Below are 19,565 nucleotides of genomic sequence, written 5' to 3'. Positions count from 1 at the left end.
AAATGATACAGAAATTGTATTAAATCGGTAAAAGCATATCGAGGCGGAGACGTATATTCTGATCGTTATCCCTTCATAGTACGGTTTCACAAAGAATTAAAAAAAAAACAGCAAAAAGAATTAAATCGAATTAAGTTTATGTTCGATATTTATAGAAGAAACCAGAACTTCAAAGAAAAAATAAAGTTATGAGCACTTGACATGACATCAATTTGAATCAGCGTTGATAGAAGCTGCCAAGAAATTAAATAGGAGTATAGTCTAACAGGCAACACAGGAGTGAATAACCGATGATACTTTTTGTATCATGGATTAAAGGAGCACTTTCAAACATACAGGGTAGTACAACATCAAATATGAAGTAAAATAAAAGTAGCCAATGACCATATTTACAATATAAAATATGCAGATATAGAAAACTTACAGCAAAATCATGAACCTTTGATATACATAAAAAATTTAAAGAACCACAAGGACCTAATACATTGTACGACATAGATAGCAAGACAATAACATATATAAGAAAAACTATCATGAGGATCTCTTTGAAGATCATACACAAAAATATTGAATCCGTAAACGAATTTTTCGAAACCAAATTCAGATTTATGCTTTAATCTGTGCCTTCTAAGATTCTATTGCAAGGCAAAACAGACGTTAATAAAGATGTTTTTAGAGACATGAAGAATCTAAAATGGCATTCCACAACATATCTCCTCAACTAAGCAAAACTTCTTAGCGAATTGGTGTTTAGTACTCATAAAGAGTATACCGGAATAAAAGGAAAAAGACAGTTAAGATTTGCTTTCACGTATAGTGCGTCTGTATATCCGCTTATACGTATTTCATCCTAAAAGGGATCATCAGAGACTGATATTCACAGACGCTCTGAACGTGAAAATAAATCTTTCCTGTCTTGTGAAGCAACTCTAACATGGCATCGTATGGACGCAAATAGCGACATCTGATAATAAATCAGTAAACTGATTTTTCCATATACAGATGTATCTATACGTGAAATCAAATCTTAACTGTCTTTTTCCTTTTACAAAAATATTGCTTTAAACAACACCAGCAGGAATAAAGGGTCTGAAATAATAAAAGAAACCTTTTATATGCGCTAAAAATACTGAAAGTCGAAAAAGTGTCAGGCTCAGAGAAACTACTTCTTGAATCTTAGTGAAGAATAGCAGATTCATATTTTGGTATATTTGTTCGATGGCATTTATAAATCGGAAATCTGTACCTACGGCATAAAATTATAGATATTAGAGAAGAACGATGTAAAGAAAAGGGAATAACATGTCATATAAGCAGAGAATCACTAATGCCGAGATATTAAAGATGAATAAAAAAAAGAAAGTTAAAACTAAAACATAAATTACTTTTACTAATAATATAAGGATAGATCAATAGAAGAAAATTACTAAGATGAAGAAGATTCTGCTGGTTGAAAAATCTGCGCGAAAGGTTCAAAGTCACCAATTATCATGTGATAGTCTGTTTCTAGAGAGCAGTAGTCTCGAAATTATACATAGCCTTGATGATTACCAACCTTCAGAACGCCACAAGAGGGTACCATAAGAAAATTATGTGCGTTAGATGCCTTGATTGCTTACACCGCAAAATAAATTGAATCCTTTTAGTGTTTTTGGAGAAGTTTTTGGTCTTAATTAGAAAAATATTGTTTTGTCGTGCTATAATGTGTAGCCTGATTGGAACATAATAGTCGGTATATTATATAATAAAATATAATAAGTTTCAATATATAACCAAAATCTTTATTGAGAAAATAAAATTACCAAATTAATATTTACTTATAACTATACATCATTAAGTACATCTATTGAAATCTAATAAAATAACTAAAAAGTTTATTGTCGAATATTCAATTTACTTGAAATTTGGGAGAAAAAGATATTTTTCTTTCATATGTTAATGTTATAACGAGATGAATAGAAAAAAAAACAACTAATCTAGAGGAATCTTTTCACTACAAACTACATTGTCTATTCTATAAGAGGTACAGTCATTTAAAATATAGAATTTAGCATTGCTGGGACAAAAAAAGCCACCGTGTTTGATTCTGTAGGTTATTAAACATTTAATACGTGAGAAGTGCGCATTGAAAAGTACTTCGCGGTTCTTTAATTTTACCTAAAAATACTATTATATATTAATATAAATATTAAGTGTTTCTGGTATCGTTGATACATTTATAATAAAAAAGCTTTTAACTATGCTAGGTGTGGGGTTCGGAAGATATTGGTTGTTAGTGCCATCAACATCTTAAAATATAACTCATTGTCAAAAGTAATTTAAGAATAATTAATGATAAAAATAATTAAGTTACTTTCTCTATTAAATCAGTTTTTTAAAATAATTTTTCATTAAATTAACAATCTTAGTTTCTTCTCTAACCAAATTTTTGCAGATTATCTATACTGTAGGTGTTAGTTTTTGACACTCCAAATTTAATAGAGGTTTTAGGGTATCGTTTCAAAATGTAGACTGCGAAGACACCGATCAACGTTGTTCGGTGGCTAAGAAGTCTGCGATAAGGAAAATAACGCAACTCAATGGTAATGCGTTTTCTTATAAACAGGGAAATCGTTTTACTTCTACCTGAGAAAAATTATTCATTTTATTTTTAGTTAGGTACTTTTGAATATAGAATTACAATATTAAAGTTATTCAGTCACTATTTTTTTAATTAATTGACGTTTCGTTATAGACGTTTGTTCTTAACATATCAAAAATTCATTTTATGCAATGTTTTTTGTAATGGCCTTAAGGGATAATATACCTAAAGTATCCTCTGCACCTGAATCAAAGAGCATTTTTTTTCCGATTATATATATATACATATATATATATATATATATATATATATATATATATATATATATATATATATATATATATATATATATATATATATGTATTATATAATCTAAAGTATTCAACTAGTGAATTCAGAGGTTTAATCAGTCATTCAGGTTGGCAAATAAAAAAAGAAGTCAACTACTTCATAAGTTTATCGAAAACGTTTCGCTTTATATTTCTAAAGCTTCATCAGTATGAAGTATCATATATAATATATATATATATATATATATATATATATATATATATATATTCTGTAATGTTGTACAATAAATTTTTATACGTTCTTTATAAATAGGTTTTTAAGTTTTTTGTTTAACTTACGGGAAACCACACGGTTTGATACTTTCGTCAAATCTCCTCAGAGTCCTGCTACATCATTTAACAACATATCTGGATTTCTTCTACGTAACCTTTCATGTACCGTAACAAATAACCACTATCTTTTATCTATTTTATCAACAGAAGTACTATTTTACCCGACTGTGTGCAACTGAAATTAAACTTCTTCTTCTAATTTCATTACAACCCTTTGTGGGTCTTAGGCTGCTTAATAACGTTCTACCATTTTTCCCCGTTGGATACTCTACTTCGCCCTACTGATGTTCATGGTTGTCAGATCTTCCTCTACATCGTCTATTCACCTTTTATGGGGCCTCTTGGCCTATTTCCTTGGAGTTTCTATTTTTGGATTACTTTTACAGCTCGATTATCTAGCATTCTTTCTCAGTTGCCAAGCCAGTTTAATCTTTGTGACTACTGAAATGAAACTATTCGAGATTAACTGTTATTTTGTATTTTATTATTATCGAAAAATATATGCCGTGGTATTCAGGTACGTCTTGAGCTCAATACTTAAGTTGCACAGTGTGGGAAATAGTAAATTTGGCAACGTGATGAGTTTCTTTCGTTTCCAAAAGATCTGTAGAGTATTATATAAAAAGTGTATTATTAAATAAATCAGTATTAAGCCATTCTTTACTAAATAACCAAATATTTTGAACTTGCAAACTGACTTACTGACAATTTTATTGAATTTCGAATTAGTTCCAAAATTTTACACTTTTTCCATTGATTAAAACTATTCAAATATACATTTTTTTCTGTTTTACCTGTCGTATCTTACTTTTAGGCTTATAATGAGCTGTAAGCTTGTTATTTAAATTACCAATTTACAAACTTATATTTATACTTTTGTCGACATGGTTATTATATTTTAAATATATATCAGGCACTAGTTTGTGTTACTTCATGGAAAGCTCAAATTTATCTAGAAATTGTATAAATTTATTGATTAAAATTGAATTGTATTAAAATGATTGTCTCAATACTTATCCTGTTTCGTTTTTCATATATTCAGTTTGTTTTAATTCATTGAATAGGTAATTTAAACCTAAAAGCTCTAAAAGTATTGGAGACTTTGAGCAAAAGTAAAGGTTGGAATAAAAAGTACTAAAGGTCTGTTTTCAAAATGTTCTTTATTATATATATATATATATATATATATATATATATATATATATATATATATATATATATATATATATATATATATATATATATATATATATATATATATATATATATATTGTTCAAATGTGTTATCTCTTTATTTTATTTTAAGTTAATTGGAAACAAGAAGCTAATAGATAAAGATAACATAAAAGTAGTACCTAGTTAAACTTTTTAATGCAATATATAACACCGGAGTGCTTCCCGCAGACTGGCTCAAGTCCATCTTTGTCTCAATACCCAAAAAACTCACTGCTAGAAAATGCTCAGAATATCATTTATTTCGCCCAATGAGCCACCCTCTTAAGATTTTCGTAAGAATACCCCAAAACAGAATTTGACACAAATGCAATGAAGATCTCGAAGATAGCCAATTTGTTTTATTAAATGTTATATGAACTAGAAAGGCACTTTTTGCACCAAATATCCTATACAAACAAGCAGTGGAATATAAGAATGGATAACATAGAAAGATATTTGCGTCATTAATAATCTGTACTGGAATACAATTGCTATCATAAAAATTGGAGACAATTACATATCTGTACAATGAGTAGTCAGGCATTTTGTCTTCACCATTGTTTAATGTTCACTCATGCAAGCTATTGAAAAAAGCACTTGAGAGACAGACATTTGGAATCAAAATCAACGGGGAACTACTGAATGTAATTAGATACGCCGATGATACAGTAATTCTGTCAGAAAATATTGAAGGTCTTCAAATTCTGTTTGATCGTTTTCACGAAGTAAGCATTAAAATAAACTTAAACAAAACTAAATTTTCAGTAATAAGTCATAACTTACATCCAGATGAAGAGCTTCAATTAAGTATAAGAAATCCAAGTTAAAAAAGCTCACAAAATTACATATTTGGTCTGTACTTTTGTATGGAGCAGAAGACTGGACAATAAGAGTATCAAGAATAAACAGAATGAAAGCATTAGAAATGTGGATCCAAAAAAAAAACTAATGGAGAAGTACTAAGGAGGATCAATAAAGATAGAGAATTGCTAATGACTGGTAAACACCGGAAAATATCTTATCTGGAAGATATTTTCCAGGAAGAAACCAAGTTTCTTGGTTAAGAAACATTCGTGAATGAGCTCAGATATCAAATATGTAGGAAAATGATTCCATGTGGCAGAAGATTGAGAAGCTTTCGTAATGGTAATCGCCAACGTCGGATACTTCTGATATGGCACGTGCAGTAAAAGAAGAAAAAAGAATTCCTCATATTTCAATAGCAATCAAAATATCCCTTACATTTAAAAAATACCTACGATGAAACCGAAATTGTAAATTGTAAACTGTAAATTGTAAAATTGGCAAGACATCTGTTTCTTTGCGTGGAGTCTTATGCCCTTCAGATTTGGGTTATTTATTTTATTATTTCTTTTTATCCGTTTTTTAAGCTTTTCCAATTTGTACACACAGCTGTCATTTCTTCAATCGTCTTTCCTCTTTTTTGTCCAATTTCGTTTATTATATCTATCCATGTTTTTGTTGATGTGCATTTTTCTTTGCTTCTAACCTGTTAAATTGATTTTCGCTTTAGATGTCCATACCAGCCCAACTGTTTTCTCTCAGGTTTTACTAAAACTGGTTCTTAGTTTATCTGTTTTATGATATATATCTAACCAGTTTGATTTTTCGATCAATCCTTCCAAGACATTTTATATCCACAACTGTCATTCTGTTTCGTCTCTTTTTTTCTGTAATTTTTATGCTAAATTGGCATATGTAATCGACGGCACAACTATTTTGTTACGAGTTAAAAAAAAATAGTAGAGCGTAGGTCACTATGTTTTTCAGTCAGCACAATATGTTCCACACTCTACTAACTGTGATATGTCACTTGGCATATTTCACTTATCTCACTTTTTAGCAGTCATATGTCCTTTGTTAACTCTCATATATCACTTGCCGCCTGTCATATGTCACTTGCCACCTGTCATACGCCACCTGTTTTTTTCATCTCTCATATCTCACTTGATATTTATTTTAGGCCACTTGTGATCTATTCTTAACCATCTTACTTGCCGTATTACAATCTCAGTTGTCACCTTTTCTGTCTCTTGTTTTTTTTTAAATCTTGTTTTATTTACAAATAGTGTACGCTTTTATGTAATGCATCATTAAAAATTATGGTTCAATAATATGTTTCTACTATCATCATTGATTATTCACAATAAAATTAATAAAATAAAGAGATAAAATGCATTTGTTTATTAATTTTTGTGCAGAATAATCCGAACTAACAAAATTGTTCTAATGGACCAATAAACAACATATCAGGAAATTATTACCAATCTGGCAACACTGAAACATATATATTTAAACTTTAACTGTGTATATTAAATATTAAATTTTTGCAAAGGCATGTTTAACCTTATGACGAATCCTAACACTTAATCTATCGTTAAATACTGACAGCTAATAAAGGGGTTATTTAATTTTTAAAAGTGTTAATGTTAAAAAAACTTATCTTAATTGACACCATAAAAGGTATGTGCTTTTTCGTGAAAGGGGTTTTAATATTGAGTAGGGTGTCGATTACATTATAGATATATTGAATTGTTTTTTTTTTTATAATAGATTACGTATATTTTTTTTTATTTCTTTTAATAATGTTCATTTAGTTTTATCACTTATCACTTAAGCTTTACTCGTATAATAAGCTCGTTAAATGAACAAAAATTTGTTCTTGTATAAATAAATAAGGTAGAATCTTAAAGTGCCTTAAGTAAAGTGACTTAATCGAAAACGATTATATCTTGATTATAAAAACGAGAAAAAAGATATCACGTTTGGCATTGAACTAAATTCAAATCGAACGCATGTAAAATGAGTTAATTTGAATTTCTAAGATTTATGTGAATCCTTATGTAACAAAATGATAGTGTAAGTTTAATTTTTTGTTACTATAACAAACACCTCGTCACAAGCAGCATTCAATACCTATTTTAAGTGGCCATATCTTTTGTCTTAATCTATAATAGAATACTCTAATATACTTCAGATATTTCATATTTTGTCTACCTACTGTTGTTTAGTTTAGGCCACAGATTAACATAAAAATTGATTTCCGAGTCAGCTTAGGCCTTTTTCGTCGACTTTTTTCTAAAAATATCGAGTAAAATAAATTTTTCTGTTTCCAAGTAGTTGCATGATTGATGCAGCCTTTTATTTTGTTTTGTCATACAAATAATGGCATTTTATGTAATATACGTAGTCTGTTATAAAAATATATAATAGACAAACAATTTGTGCGATGTGTTATTAATACTATAAGGATATTAAATTGTAATACTATGCAGTAATTTCTTGTATCATACTAGACTTAACTGTACTCGAATAACATTAAAATCGTCGATATTGTCTAGTATAAAAATATAGTTAACGTTAAAAATACATATATTTGTGAATTTTAAAAATTTCTAAGACCTAAAATAATTTTTTGCGTAGTAGCTGTAATGTTTTTTAAATTAACAAAATGCCCACGTTGAAGACTTGAGATTTTTATACTAATACATGTTAAATAAAGGCAGTGTCTAGTTGGGAAGCCTTTTAAAAGAAATCTATTAAATACTACCTATAGAATTATTAAACGGACTAATAATATCGAGACATCGAAAAAAAAAGTAAGAGTAGTCTCTGGAATAGTAATACTACTGGTTGGGATTTTAATCACTTTCACATGACTTTTACAGACTAACATGTAACCCAATTTAATAAAAATTTCAATACAATCTATTTAAAAACAATGTTTTTATTGACAACGATGGTGACATAAATGTCTTTCACTGGTAAAATCGCTGAAAAACCAGCCCTCGGCATTTAATTGTAAAATACGCAACTATCTTAATTACGTTTTTTGTTTCGATGGCTCGATATTTACGCTGTAGAGTGCACAGTTTTCCAACAATATTACTCAAAAAATTCTAAACAGTTTTTGACTAAAATCAGAAAATATTAAACAAGTAATTATTAGAAAATAAGCAACCAATGGAATTACGTCATTGTGGCATATAGGTTTTTCTTTATCCTCATTTCATTTAAGTATATTCAGCATCTTCTTCTAATTTACGATGTGTTTTCCAAAAATCTTGTAATTTTTTTCTTGTATTCTCCTTTTCCATCGTGCACCATTAATTTATGAAACGTTATATACTACTGCTACTCTACCACCTACTGCAATTTATGTTTTATTTACACCTGAGAAGAAATAGTCTACACGACTCGAGCTAGTATAGGTTAGACTCTTCAATCACATTGTGCCCAAAGCGGGGCTCCATGTTGCTGAGAGGCCTTGAACGTGGAACATTTATTTCACTGACCTCTTCAGATATTTTAAGAGGAACATCATCTTCTTAGGTTGACCTGACGGTACTACGTGTGTGCATGTCTTAGCCACTGTATGCCTAAGGGCAGCCGGTAGGAAGTTAGATCGAAAAAAAGTAGCTTTCACTAAAAGTGGTCTAGTATTTTTTTATGAGACATAAACTATCGTCTGATCATAAAGTTGTTCATGGCTAAGAAACTACTTTGAAACTCTGTCACGAGATTTTAAAAACGGTTGCCTTTGACAACAATAAACAAATATATAATTTAAATCAAAAGAGCAGTAATGAAATCAAAAATAATAAAAATCAAATATTAAATAGAAAGTGAAGTGATAAAAAGCCAGAAACCTACCAAATTTTTGTAGCGGATCACGAATATTATAACGGTGATGGTCTCCGATGTACAAACTCCAAAAGACCAGCCATTTCCTGAGGACAAAGTGCCTCGTACACAATCGCCGACATAATATTAGTGATCAGCGATCTCAAAACCCCTGATTAAATAGTTTAAACATTTTTTATATCAAATTTATACAAAACTGCAGAACCCGAAGCTGCCCTGTACTCTATGTGCCTCGCACAGTACCGCCGACATCATATAAATCTCCAGCGACCCCAAATAGTACCGAGTAACAAGTTTGCACTGATTTTGTAAAGCATTTCCACAAAACTCCAGAACCCAAGGCCGCCCTGCGCACCAGGTGCCTTGAACATCATCGCTGACATGATATTAGTATTTCGCAATCCCAAAAACCACCGAATAACGAGTTTGGTTTGCACTAATTTTGTATCAAATTTCTACAAAAACTAGGAGACGATGCCCCTTCTGGGCACCAGGTGCCACGAACACCATCGCCAACATCATATTAGTGTTCAGCGATCCCAACATTCTTCAAGTAACAATTTTGCTCTGATTTTGTATAGAATTTTCACAAAACTATAGTGCGTCCCTATAGGTGCACTAGGTACCTCGGAGACCACCGCCATCATAATATTCGTGTTGTGACCCCAAAATTTCCCGAGTAGTAATTTTAAAGACATTTTCGTCAAATATTTCCAAATCACAAATGAATCATTTTTCATCATTTCGAAATGCACTTTTTTATTGCTTCATTGCCTTACCTAAAAATAAATACGCAGATTCCGGGTCGAGCGATGCACTCAGAGCGCCGATTGATTAGAGTATGAGAGACTCTGATGAGATGTATATTTTTCATTTCATTTTCCGGAGTCATTTGCAGTTGTTCCGTTGTTTGGTCTATTTATTTAGGCTCTATGCTAAGCACTTTTGTAACGACTTTAATTTTTGTACGTTGCCCTCATATGAATCATTATAATATCTACAATATATTACTTAATACTATCTATACTATAATCTATATCATGTTTCATGACCTATTTCTTTCCAGAATGATTCTCAGTGATGTTTTTCCTTTCTTACTACTCCATGTATACTTCCAACCAAGTAATTGATGAGTGGTAATTCACTAAACTGCATTGTTATTTACTGTAATTTTATCTTGATTACTATTGACTAGATATTGTTGCTCACTACTATCCATTTTTTCTATAAAACATTTAGTTTTAATTCAATTTCCTTTTCCTGATATTTCCTGTATCTTAAAGTTGTAGAAAGAATGTTGTAGTCTTTATTATTAAACTGAGGATAACTTTCTGGAAGATTGTAACTTCTACTTTTTCTAGCACTTCTTGGTTACTACCCAGATAATAAAGATAGTCCAAACACCCTGTCAACTAGTCACTGTAGAACATATTTTGTACAATATTGCTTTGTTGGCATCAGGTAAAATCTGGAGTTTAGATATATCTGTGAGTCATTACGACAATAAGTGGCCAAGATGCCATTAATGAAAATAGTTTATAGTGGAATTAATATTAATGGAGCAAGATAATAGCCAAATTCAGAAATATAACTAGTTAATCATTATACAGTCAGGATTTGGGCTCGTAGGAGAGTCATCGTTTCAATTTCTAAGATATTTGCTTGCCTTGAGAAAGTCAAAAGTCTTTTAAGTTACAGTGAAGATCATGATATTAATTTATAATTGCACATTGGTCATACTTGAAGAGGCATCATAATATGATTTTTAAAACGAAGAATATAGGCGTAGGGAGACGAGGCGTCGCGTTACCAAAATATTCGTTTTTGTTAAAATTCAGAATTGAGGAAACCGATACACAGTACTAAGGATTTGATTAATATTTTCTGATATTATTGAAGAAGTTTCATTTAGTATCCAAATGAAAGTCTAAAAAATATATTATTGCACTCTACAATAGGCTACTTATGTTACTTTGGTCGTCTAATATTAGATGTATATAAATTAAAATGAAGACGATAATTATGTAAGTATACCTTTTATATAAACTACTGTAATCAAGCTGAATAATTAACAGAGAAATTAAGATCTGTTAAAGGGTTCTTAGAATTGACATACATTTACAAATCTTAGTAAAATGATAGATCTGTTTTATTATAAAGATGGTATAAAGAATGTGTTGCTTGTGTGAGTCCATTTCAAAAGGTAAAAGAAATAATAAGTTAGACTTACTCACAATCAATTTAATTTAACTAATCGGACGACCGGTTTCGCTTTCTATAATATGCAAAGCATCTTCAGGTCACGATACAAAGTTAAAATGCTGAAAATAATAATCCATTATTATTATTTTCAGCATTTTAACTTTGTATCGTGACCTGAAGATGCTTTGCATATTATAGAAAGCGAAACCGGTCGTCCGATTAGTTAAATTAAATTGATTGTGAGTAAGTCTAACTTATTATTTCTTTTACCTTATGGTATAAAGAATTGTATTGCATCATTCGGACTTATTGTAGCTGAAAGTCCGTATGACTAAATTTTGAAACGAAATTAACTTTTCATAGAATCTGAGCATTTAAATAGTAAAAACAATTATTCAATATTAACTAAGGAATTTATAAGTTTTAAGGAGAATTGGGTGTACTAATTACAAATAACTTTCGCTAAATTCAATATCTGACTGACTGCACCTCGAGGATCTAGTGTACACCGAGTGCCCTCCGCCAAATGCCGAATCGGAAGTTCCTGCGTCGGTGATGAAATCTGCGACTATGAGACAGTCCTTACCTTGTGTGATAGTAGATGGCGTTAGCAGTCCACCTTTTGTACCGCTCTCTTTTTCGGCTATACGATCTTTAAGAAGTTTTATCTTTTCTTCTTTCTAAAATAAAAGAACAAGACATTTAATTTAAAAGAGGAGATTTTACTAAAATTTAAAAAACGATCACATTTTTGTTCGGTAAAGGTAAGTAAAAATGTTTCGTCTCTTTATTTTGACTGTAATATCTATTAAGCCAATTAATATTTTGCACTGTTCTTTTATCTAAATACCGAATATCGAGCCAATGCAATTCATTTATGCTAATTAAATTCTTTTAGCACAGAATCGTCTTCAATATCAAAGCATTTATTGTTAGTCAATCATATCTCACAGTATTTCCATAGAAGACACTAAAGTCGAATCTCTGTAAAGCACTGAGCCTACTGCTAATGGTACACTCATCATCATTATTTTTGTGCCCACTTTGATTTTAGTGTCGCTATTCGTATTATCACATCAGTGATCCATAGGCGTGGCCAGGTTTTTTAATAGTCCAGTTGTCAGATAGTTTACTCCTAAAAATCATACGAACAAGCTAAATTTTGCCGAGAATAATAATTCGGAGACCGTAAAAAAGATGTAAAAAAGTTTATCATCCGTAACACCCGGCTTCTCTCTAAATCCCCCCTTCTAGGTGGATAAAAACACAAAAAAATCGATTTACTAAGAATCTGTACGTCGTATAAAAAAATATTTCAAATAAAAAATTTAACTGAGATCATTTTAAACAAAAACGTTTAGTAGCACTTTTTGTGTAGAATAAATGGTTCTCTCAAAAACAACGAAGCGACGATTATGAAGCGACCGTCGGTTTTAAATGTCAGTTACGTGCGCGACATCATTATTCAATAAAATTTGTATAAGCTTGACGGTAAAAATTCGATAACTTTTGATCCAATCGTCCTATCGTCAAGAATCAAGATGCATTTTAAAGATAAGGAGTGCAGCTTTCGTGTGTAGTTTTTTTATTTTGCAGCGAATAAACTAACTTTTTATAAAGGTTTGAAATAAATAAACAGTCGTAGTATAATTAGAGATTATTTTTTAAAACTTTTTTACAAGAAATATCAATTTTTAGTTGTGGCAACAAATATAAGGCATTTGAAATATGAATAAAAAACGCAGAATTTAATGTTTTACATTTCAAACGATCGCACGTCACAGGAAATGCCTCCAAGAATACGTTTGGGTGTAGCTTATAGCAGAAGTTTAATTCTTTTGAAAAGCGTACTTCTTCTTCTCGTGCCACTCCTAGCGGAGATTGGAAATCATCATGGCCACTGCGACTTTGTTAGCAGCGCGCCTAAAAAGTTCAATCGAACTACACTCGAACCATTCACGTAGATTACGAAGCCACGATATTTTTCTTCTTCCCACACTTCTTTTGCCCTTAATTTGCCCCAAGTATTCCATCTTTCTAGTTTTTATCTCATTTAGAATTTCGCATCTTTTGTCTAAAGTTTGGAGTACTTGCGTGTTAGTGACGCGGTCCATCCATGATATTCTGAGAATGCGCGTATAGCACCACATCTCGAAAGCTTCGATGTTTTTTGTGGTCAACTGTTTTAGTGTCCAAGCCTCTACTCCATACAACAGGGTAGAAAAGACATAACACCGCAGCATTCGTATTCGTAACTTTATATTGATATCACGATTGCAAAAGAGTTTGCGCATTCTATTAAAGACTGATCTAGCGATTTCTATTCTACATCTAATCTCTTTTGTTTGATCAGTATCGTCTGTGATCCAAGCACCTAGATATTTATAACAGGACACACGCTCAATCGTTGTATTGTCTATTACAAGATTATCTCTGATGTTCTTTGATTTCGTGATTACCATAAATTTAGTTTTTTTTTTAGTAACAAGCCGTAACTGTTACAGTATATATTGAGACTTTGAACGAGATGTTGTAGTTCTACTAGCGTTCCCGTTAGGAGAACCGTATCGTCAGCATACCTTATATTGTTGATCGTCTGACCATTTATTATCAGACCAAGATCTTCTTCCTCGAGTGCTTGTTCACAAATAGCTTCACTATACAGATTAAATAAAAGCGGCGACAAGATGCATCCCTGCCGGACTCCTCGACGGATTTGAATTTCTTCTGTTAGCCTACTAAAGCATACTAGTTTTATTTAAAGAAAAAGTTTTAAACGTTTTAGGTTGTTTGTTATGTGAAAGCTTAAATTCAGCGCATTTTAAGCATATTTGAAATGTGTCACATTTGTTGCCAAAACTCAAAACTGAATTTTCATGCTATAGGTTTTAAAGGTTAGACTTTAGTTATCGAAACTTTATAGTGGCCCGTCAATAAAAGGGATTAATTTTATTGATCTCACGAAAATCATAAAAAATGGCAAAAATCGCGTCACGTTTATTTATTTAACACTTTTAGAAAATCTAAGTTTACTTAAAGCGGCAAAATACTAAAATTGCATACGAAAGTGTCTAGAGGACACTTGGATCAAAAGATATCAAATTTTTACCGTTGAGCTGATACAAATTTTATTGAACATTGATTTCGCACACGTAACTGACGTTCAAAATCGCCGGTCGCTTTAAGCGTTGTTTCTGCGAGAACAGTTTATTTCACACAAAAAGTAATAATTAACATTTTTATTTAAAATTATCTCAGCAACATTTTTTATTTAAAAATTTTTTTTCTACGGCGTACAGATTCTTGGTAAATAGATTTTTTTGCGTTTTTATCCCACTACGAGGGATGTTTTAGGCGGAAGCCCGGGAGTAAATTGGTAAACTTATTTGAATCTTTTTTGGGGACTCAAAATTATTATTCTCGACAAAATGCAGCTTGTTCATATGATTTTTAGAGTTTGAATGTCATTTTCGTCTCTGACCACTGGACTATAAGTGTGTTTTAATTTTCATTTACAACCATGATATTTTCATATACGAAAAACAACTACAATTTTTTCAAATAATTTTTTAAACTTAAAATATATTTGTTAGAACAGTAAATTTATGAAATGAATTACGTTTATTTTTGTATTAAATTATTGCGTGTTCATAAAAAAATATGCGTTGTCAGAGTCGCAGATATAAAAAATACAATAAAAAATCAGATTTACATTAAAAATTTATTCTGTTTCTCTTCAATCCTGATACTCCGAAGGGAGTGTAGTGGTCATCGTGGTGTCGTGTATTTTCCGTCTCGAAAGATCGCTGTCTCTTGTCATTTCTTTTAACTCATGTATAGGTCTTTTGCACATGCTTGTAATTTGATCGATCCATCTTGTTGAAGATCTTCCTCGTGATCTTTAGGCTTCTTCGAGCCCGAAGAGAAATTTATTATAACAAAACATTAAAATACAATTCGTCGGTGGAAGAGTACGGTTTTTTAAAATTCGTCAACTACACTATCTTTATCTATATTAAGATCAAGTTTTTGTTTAACGAAAGGCACCATTAGATATTTCCAACAGTCTTGCAGTATTGTCGATCGAAGTATCGATTTTATTACGCTCACCTTAGAAAACGTTCACTCACAAGTACAATTTATTACAGGAATTATGGCAAATTTTACCATTAGTTAATTAAACACAACACTGGAAACATCGATTTTTTTAATGCTCAGACATTCAATCAAGCCGCTCGAGAGCTGTCGAAGGTGGAAAATTTTTACTTTTACTTGTTTTGTAAAAGTCTTACTTCAGCTTCTAATTCTAAAGAATTTAAATCAAAATGTTCTAAAGTAAATATTTAATCTTGATTTCGTAGCTCATCGTTATTTAACGATATATGCTTTTCTACTGAATAAATAATTTTATTCTTGGTTAAATTTATCGTTTAATAACCGAACCACTCAGTCTAAAAGCAGATAAAATGCAGAGAGTTTCATTTCTTTTTTATCGTTGACTGTAAATACATTTTCAGCATTATTATCTAATCTACTTAGTAGAAACTTTACGATTTATCGGCGTAGTAATTTGAGCTTTCTCACATATGTAAAACTTGTCACAAGTGTCTTTTACTTTGGAATAAATATTATCAAATATAGATGGTTCGATCCTTCATTTCTCCAAAGCAAGCGCTAAGTTTAAAACTACTTCTATAGCTTAACAAATATCTATGTCTGGTCATTGAAATAATTTTCTAGCTTTGACAAATATTTGCAAAATTGAATCCATTTTTTCCAAACTCATAATAAAATCAGAGGATTTTATTTGACCAGAAACTGCTTCAGCACGACAACCAACGTGTTTCAGATAAAGATTTTAAAGTTTTAACTTATTATTATTATTATTTGTAGCGTTCACAATATCTTTAAAAACAATGTGGCTTTTTGGATTGCCTTTAATATAATAGTAAACCAATTGGCTTCTTCTTCTTCCTCTTTATGAGCAATTATGCTTGTTCATTGGCGGATTAATATCTCTATGAAAAGTTGTCACTCAATCTTTTGCGCAGTCGTCCGATAATTTTTCTACAGACTGGAGATTTATCTCTTGCTATTTTGACCACACGGCTCTTCCCAATTCTGCTTATTTGGTTGTTCCATTCTTTTTTGTATTTAGTGTCCATTCGACACTAAACAGAAAAAAATCGACAATCTTGAATATGATTATCGCAAGCAGTTACCAATGCTAAATTAAGAAAATTAATATATAAAATTTTAATATTTTTCTTTTAACATCTTTTCTGTACACCAGTTAATATCGCTAAAGCTCCGTTAAAGCATACAGTGTCAACATCCTCTTATGACATCAGAAGTCTCGTCTGCAATCACAGTAAGAGGCTGCCCTTTCACTTCCTTATAAATATCCCTTACATTTTTGTACCAATGTGGCAGAATGTAAAATATCATTTTGAATGTAATTGTTAAGATAAGTGCAGTTTTTTGGCCGATTAACCTTAAATGTAAGGTCATATTTTTTCAGAAGTTTTACAATTTTGAGAAACAATACTTTTTGATTGGTTTTCTTCGTTACATCATTACAATGAAGAGGTTTTTCACCTTTTACTCTAACTCTAATTATATCAACTAGTTTCTTTATATTATCTGATGTTTTCCCTTGTAAATAAAAGACACATATTAAAAGAAAAATCTGAATTTTGGTTTGGTCAATAGAAATCTTAGTATTTCTACTTTCGAGATTCCTAATCAGATGCTGCTATAGCGTCCAAATTGAAGCCATTTTATTGTTGCTTCTTTCGACGAAAAAGATTGTTTTCACGTTTAGAGCTTCTCTTCTAGTCGCTCTGAGGATTCCTGCTAGAATGAAATACGTATAGGCAAATATACTAAGGCACTATACGTGAAATCAAATACAATCTGAATTTTGCCAAAAATATGAATTTTGCGACCCTAAAAAAATAAAAAAAAATGTTTACCACTTTTACTCCTGGGCTTCCCCCTAAAACCCCCCTTGTGGAGGGGTAAAAACTCAAAAAAATCGATTTATCATAAATTTGTACGTCGTAAAAAAAATGTGTCAAATAAAAAATGGAGATAAGATAATTTTGAGCAAAAATGTTACATAGCACTTTTTCTGTGGAATGAACTGTTCTCTCAGAAACAACGCCAACGCTTAAAGCGACTGGCGATTTTGAATGTCAGTTGCGCGCGCAAAATGAATGTTAAAAAAATTTGTATCAAGTTGACGGTAAAAATTCGATATCTTTTGATCAGAGTATGCTATCGACAAAAATCAAATTACGTTTAAAAGACGAAGAACGCAGCTTTTTTGTGCAATTTTTGTATTTTGCCAGAAATCTGGTGAATTTCTATAAATCTGTCCAATAAATAAACATTTCGCGATTTTTTCAATTTTTTTAAATTCTCGTGAGATCAATAAAATTTATTACTTTATTGGACCAGTCATAGTAAAATTTATAACATAATATTTGAGTTTTGAGTTGTGGCAACAAATATGAGGCATTTCAAATATGACTAAAAAACGCAGAATTTAAACTTTTACATCACAAACGATCGCACGTCACTGGAAATGTCTCAAAGAAGATGGTTTTGAGTGTAATTTGTAGCAGAAGATAGGTAGTTTTGAAAAACTTACTAATATAATTAAAAAAGGGCAGTTTTAAATGTTGTAGATCGTTTGTAATGTGAAAGTTTAAATTCAGCGTTCTTTCCTGTGTTATCTATTTACGTCCATTAATCTGCTGATTTCTGTGCTTATTTTTGATCTGTATTATTTTACATAAAATGTGATTAACTTAACTGATGTTATATTATATCTCGGTGTAGAAATCTTCTGTTTTGCTTAATCCATCTTTTTTATATTTTATTTTAGTTTCTCAGTCTAACTAGTTCGCATTTTTAGTTATTTATCTTTATCCCAACATCTTCAAACTATAGCTTGATTAAGGATTTTTTAATTTTCTAACGTGTTTTCTTATGGATTCCTGATTGTTTTTTTTAGTGAGTTTGGTTCTTTTTTTCTATAAGGTTGCTACTTCTTTACGTCTCACTTCGTTTTGCCATCAATGTCTTGGTTCCTGAGCTTATTTTTTATCTTTTTTCTTAAATAGTGTTGACTGGTTTTGCTAATGTAATGTACCTTAGTGTAAAAGTTTCTTATAAGCTTTAAAAGGTATATTTTGGTTTCCTTGTCTAACCAGTTTGTATTTTTCGGTATTTTAATGTCTTTTTAACACGTTTAAATTATTGGTCTATTAGGAAGGTTTATGTTTGGTTTCTCTAGTAAACTATTTTGCATTATCTTCTTCTTTGTGTGCCGTGCTTGTATTCAAGCGTTGGCTATCGTCATATTGACAAGCTGATGAAATGATTCTCGGTCGGCAGCTAGATGAAACAGTTCCTCGACCGTTCGACCTGTCTATTGTCTAATGTTACGCAGCCAGGACAGTTGTTTTCTTCCGACCCAACTTTTTACTTCGATTTTGCCCTGAATGATTAACCGGAGTAAGCGATATTTAGGTCCTCTCATTATATGACCGAAGTATTGGACCTTTCTCATTTTGATGATGTTGATCAATTCCCGCTCTTTGTGCACGGTCTCTACCACGCGTTCGTTAGATATGTGTGCTGTCCACGGGATTCTGAGCATGCGACGGAAACACCATAACTCAAACGCTTCTAATTTGTTGAGTTGAGATTTTTTATTTTTGTTGTCCAGGTTTCACATCCATAGAACAAAGTATAGCACTTCAGTTCTCTTAGACGTGTGGTCAACGACAGACTTCTACTGCATAATACAGAACGCCAGTTAATAAAGTTTTTCCGTGCGAGTTCTATTCTGGTCGAAATTTCCTCGTCACTTTCAACCCTGCAGTCAATCCAGCTACCCAGATATCTAAAGTGTTCAACCCTTTCCAGGATTTTGTTATCTAATCTTAGTACTGAGTCTTCGATATTAATTTTTCCGACCACCATCCATTTTGTTTTTTTTGCGTTGATTGTTAAGCCCTTTTCAGGGCATTCGTTGTTTACAGCATTCAACAGGGTTTGAAGATCTTCTAGACGCTCTGCCATTATTGCGGTGTCATCGGCGTATCTGATGTTGTTAATAATTTCACCACCGATCTTAACACCTTCGCGGCGATTATTTAACGCTATTTCAAAAACTGGTTCAGTGTAGGCATTAAACAACATCGGTGACACAACACATCCCTGTCTGACACAACGCTTAATAGAAACTTTAGCTGAAACCTCTTGGT

General features: G+C 31.3%; 1 protein-coding gene across 1 annotated transcript in view; it reads right to left on the bottom strand.

Moving 5' to 3' along the window:
* Positions 1-11,565: 11,565 nt before the first annotated feature.
* The window catches only part of GABA-B-R1 (gamma-aminobutyric acid type B receptor subunit 1), an 881,512-nt gene continuing 873,512 nt past the window's right edge, over positions 11,566-19,565 (bottom strand). The window contains exon 14 of the mRNA XM_072537020.1: positions 11,566-11,966. Within this exon, the coding sequence (XP_072393121.1) occupies positions 11,733-11,966 (234 nt within the window). The 3' untranslated portion in view covers positions 11,566-11,732. The remainder of the gene's footprint in view (positions 11,967-19,565) is intronic.

Source organism: Diabrotica undecimpunctata, chromosome 7 (assembly GCF_040954645.1).
Source record: "Diabrotica undecimpunctata isolate CICGRU chromosome 7, icDiaUnde3, whole genome shotgun sequence".
In the NCBI taxonomy this organism is placed as follows: Eukaryota; Metazoa; Arthropoda; class Insecta; order Coleoptera; family Chrysomelidae; genus Diabrotica; species Diabrotica undecimpunctata.
The sequence above is the reverse complement of the archived record's forward strand: the minus strand, read 5'-3'. Positions and strand labels throughout refer to the sequence as shown.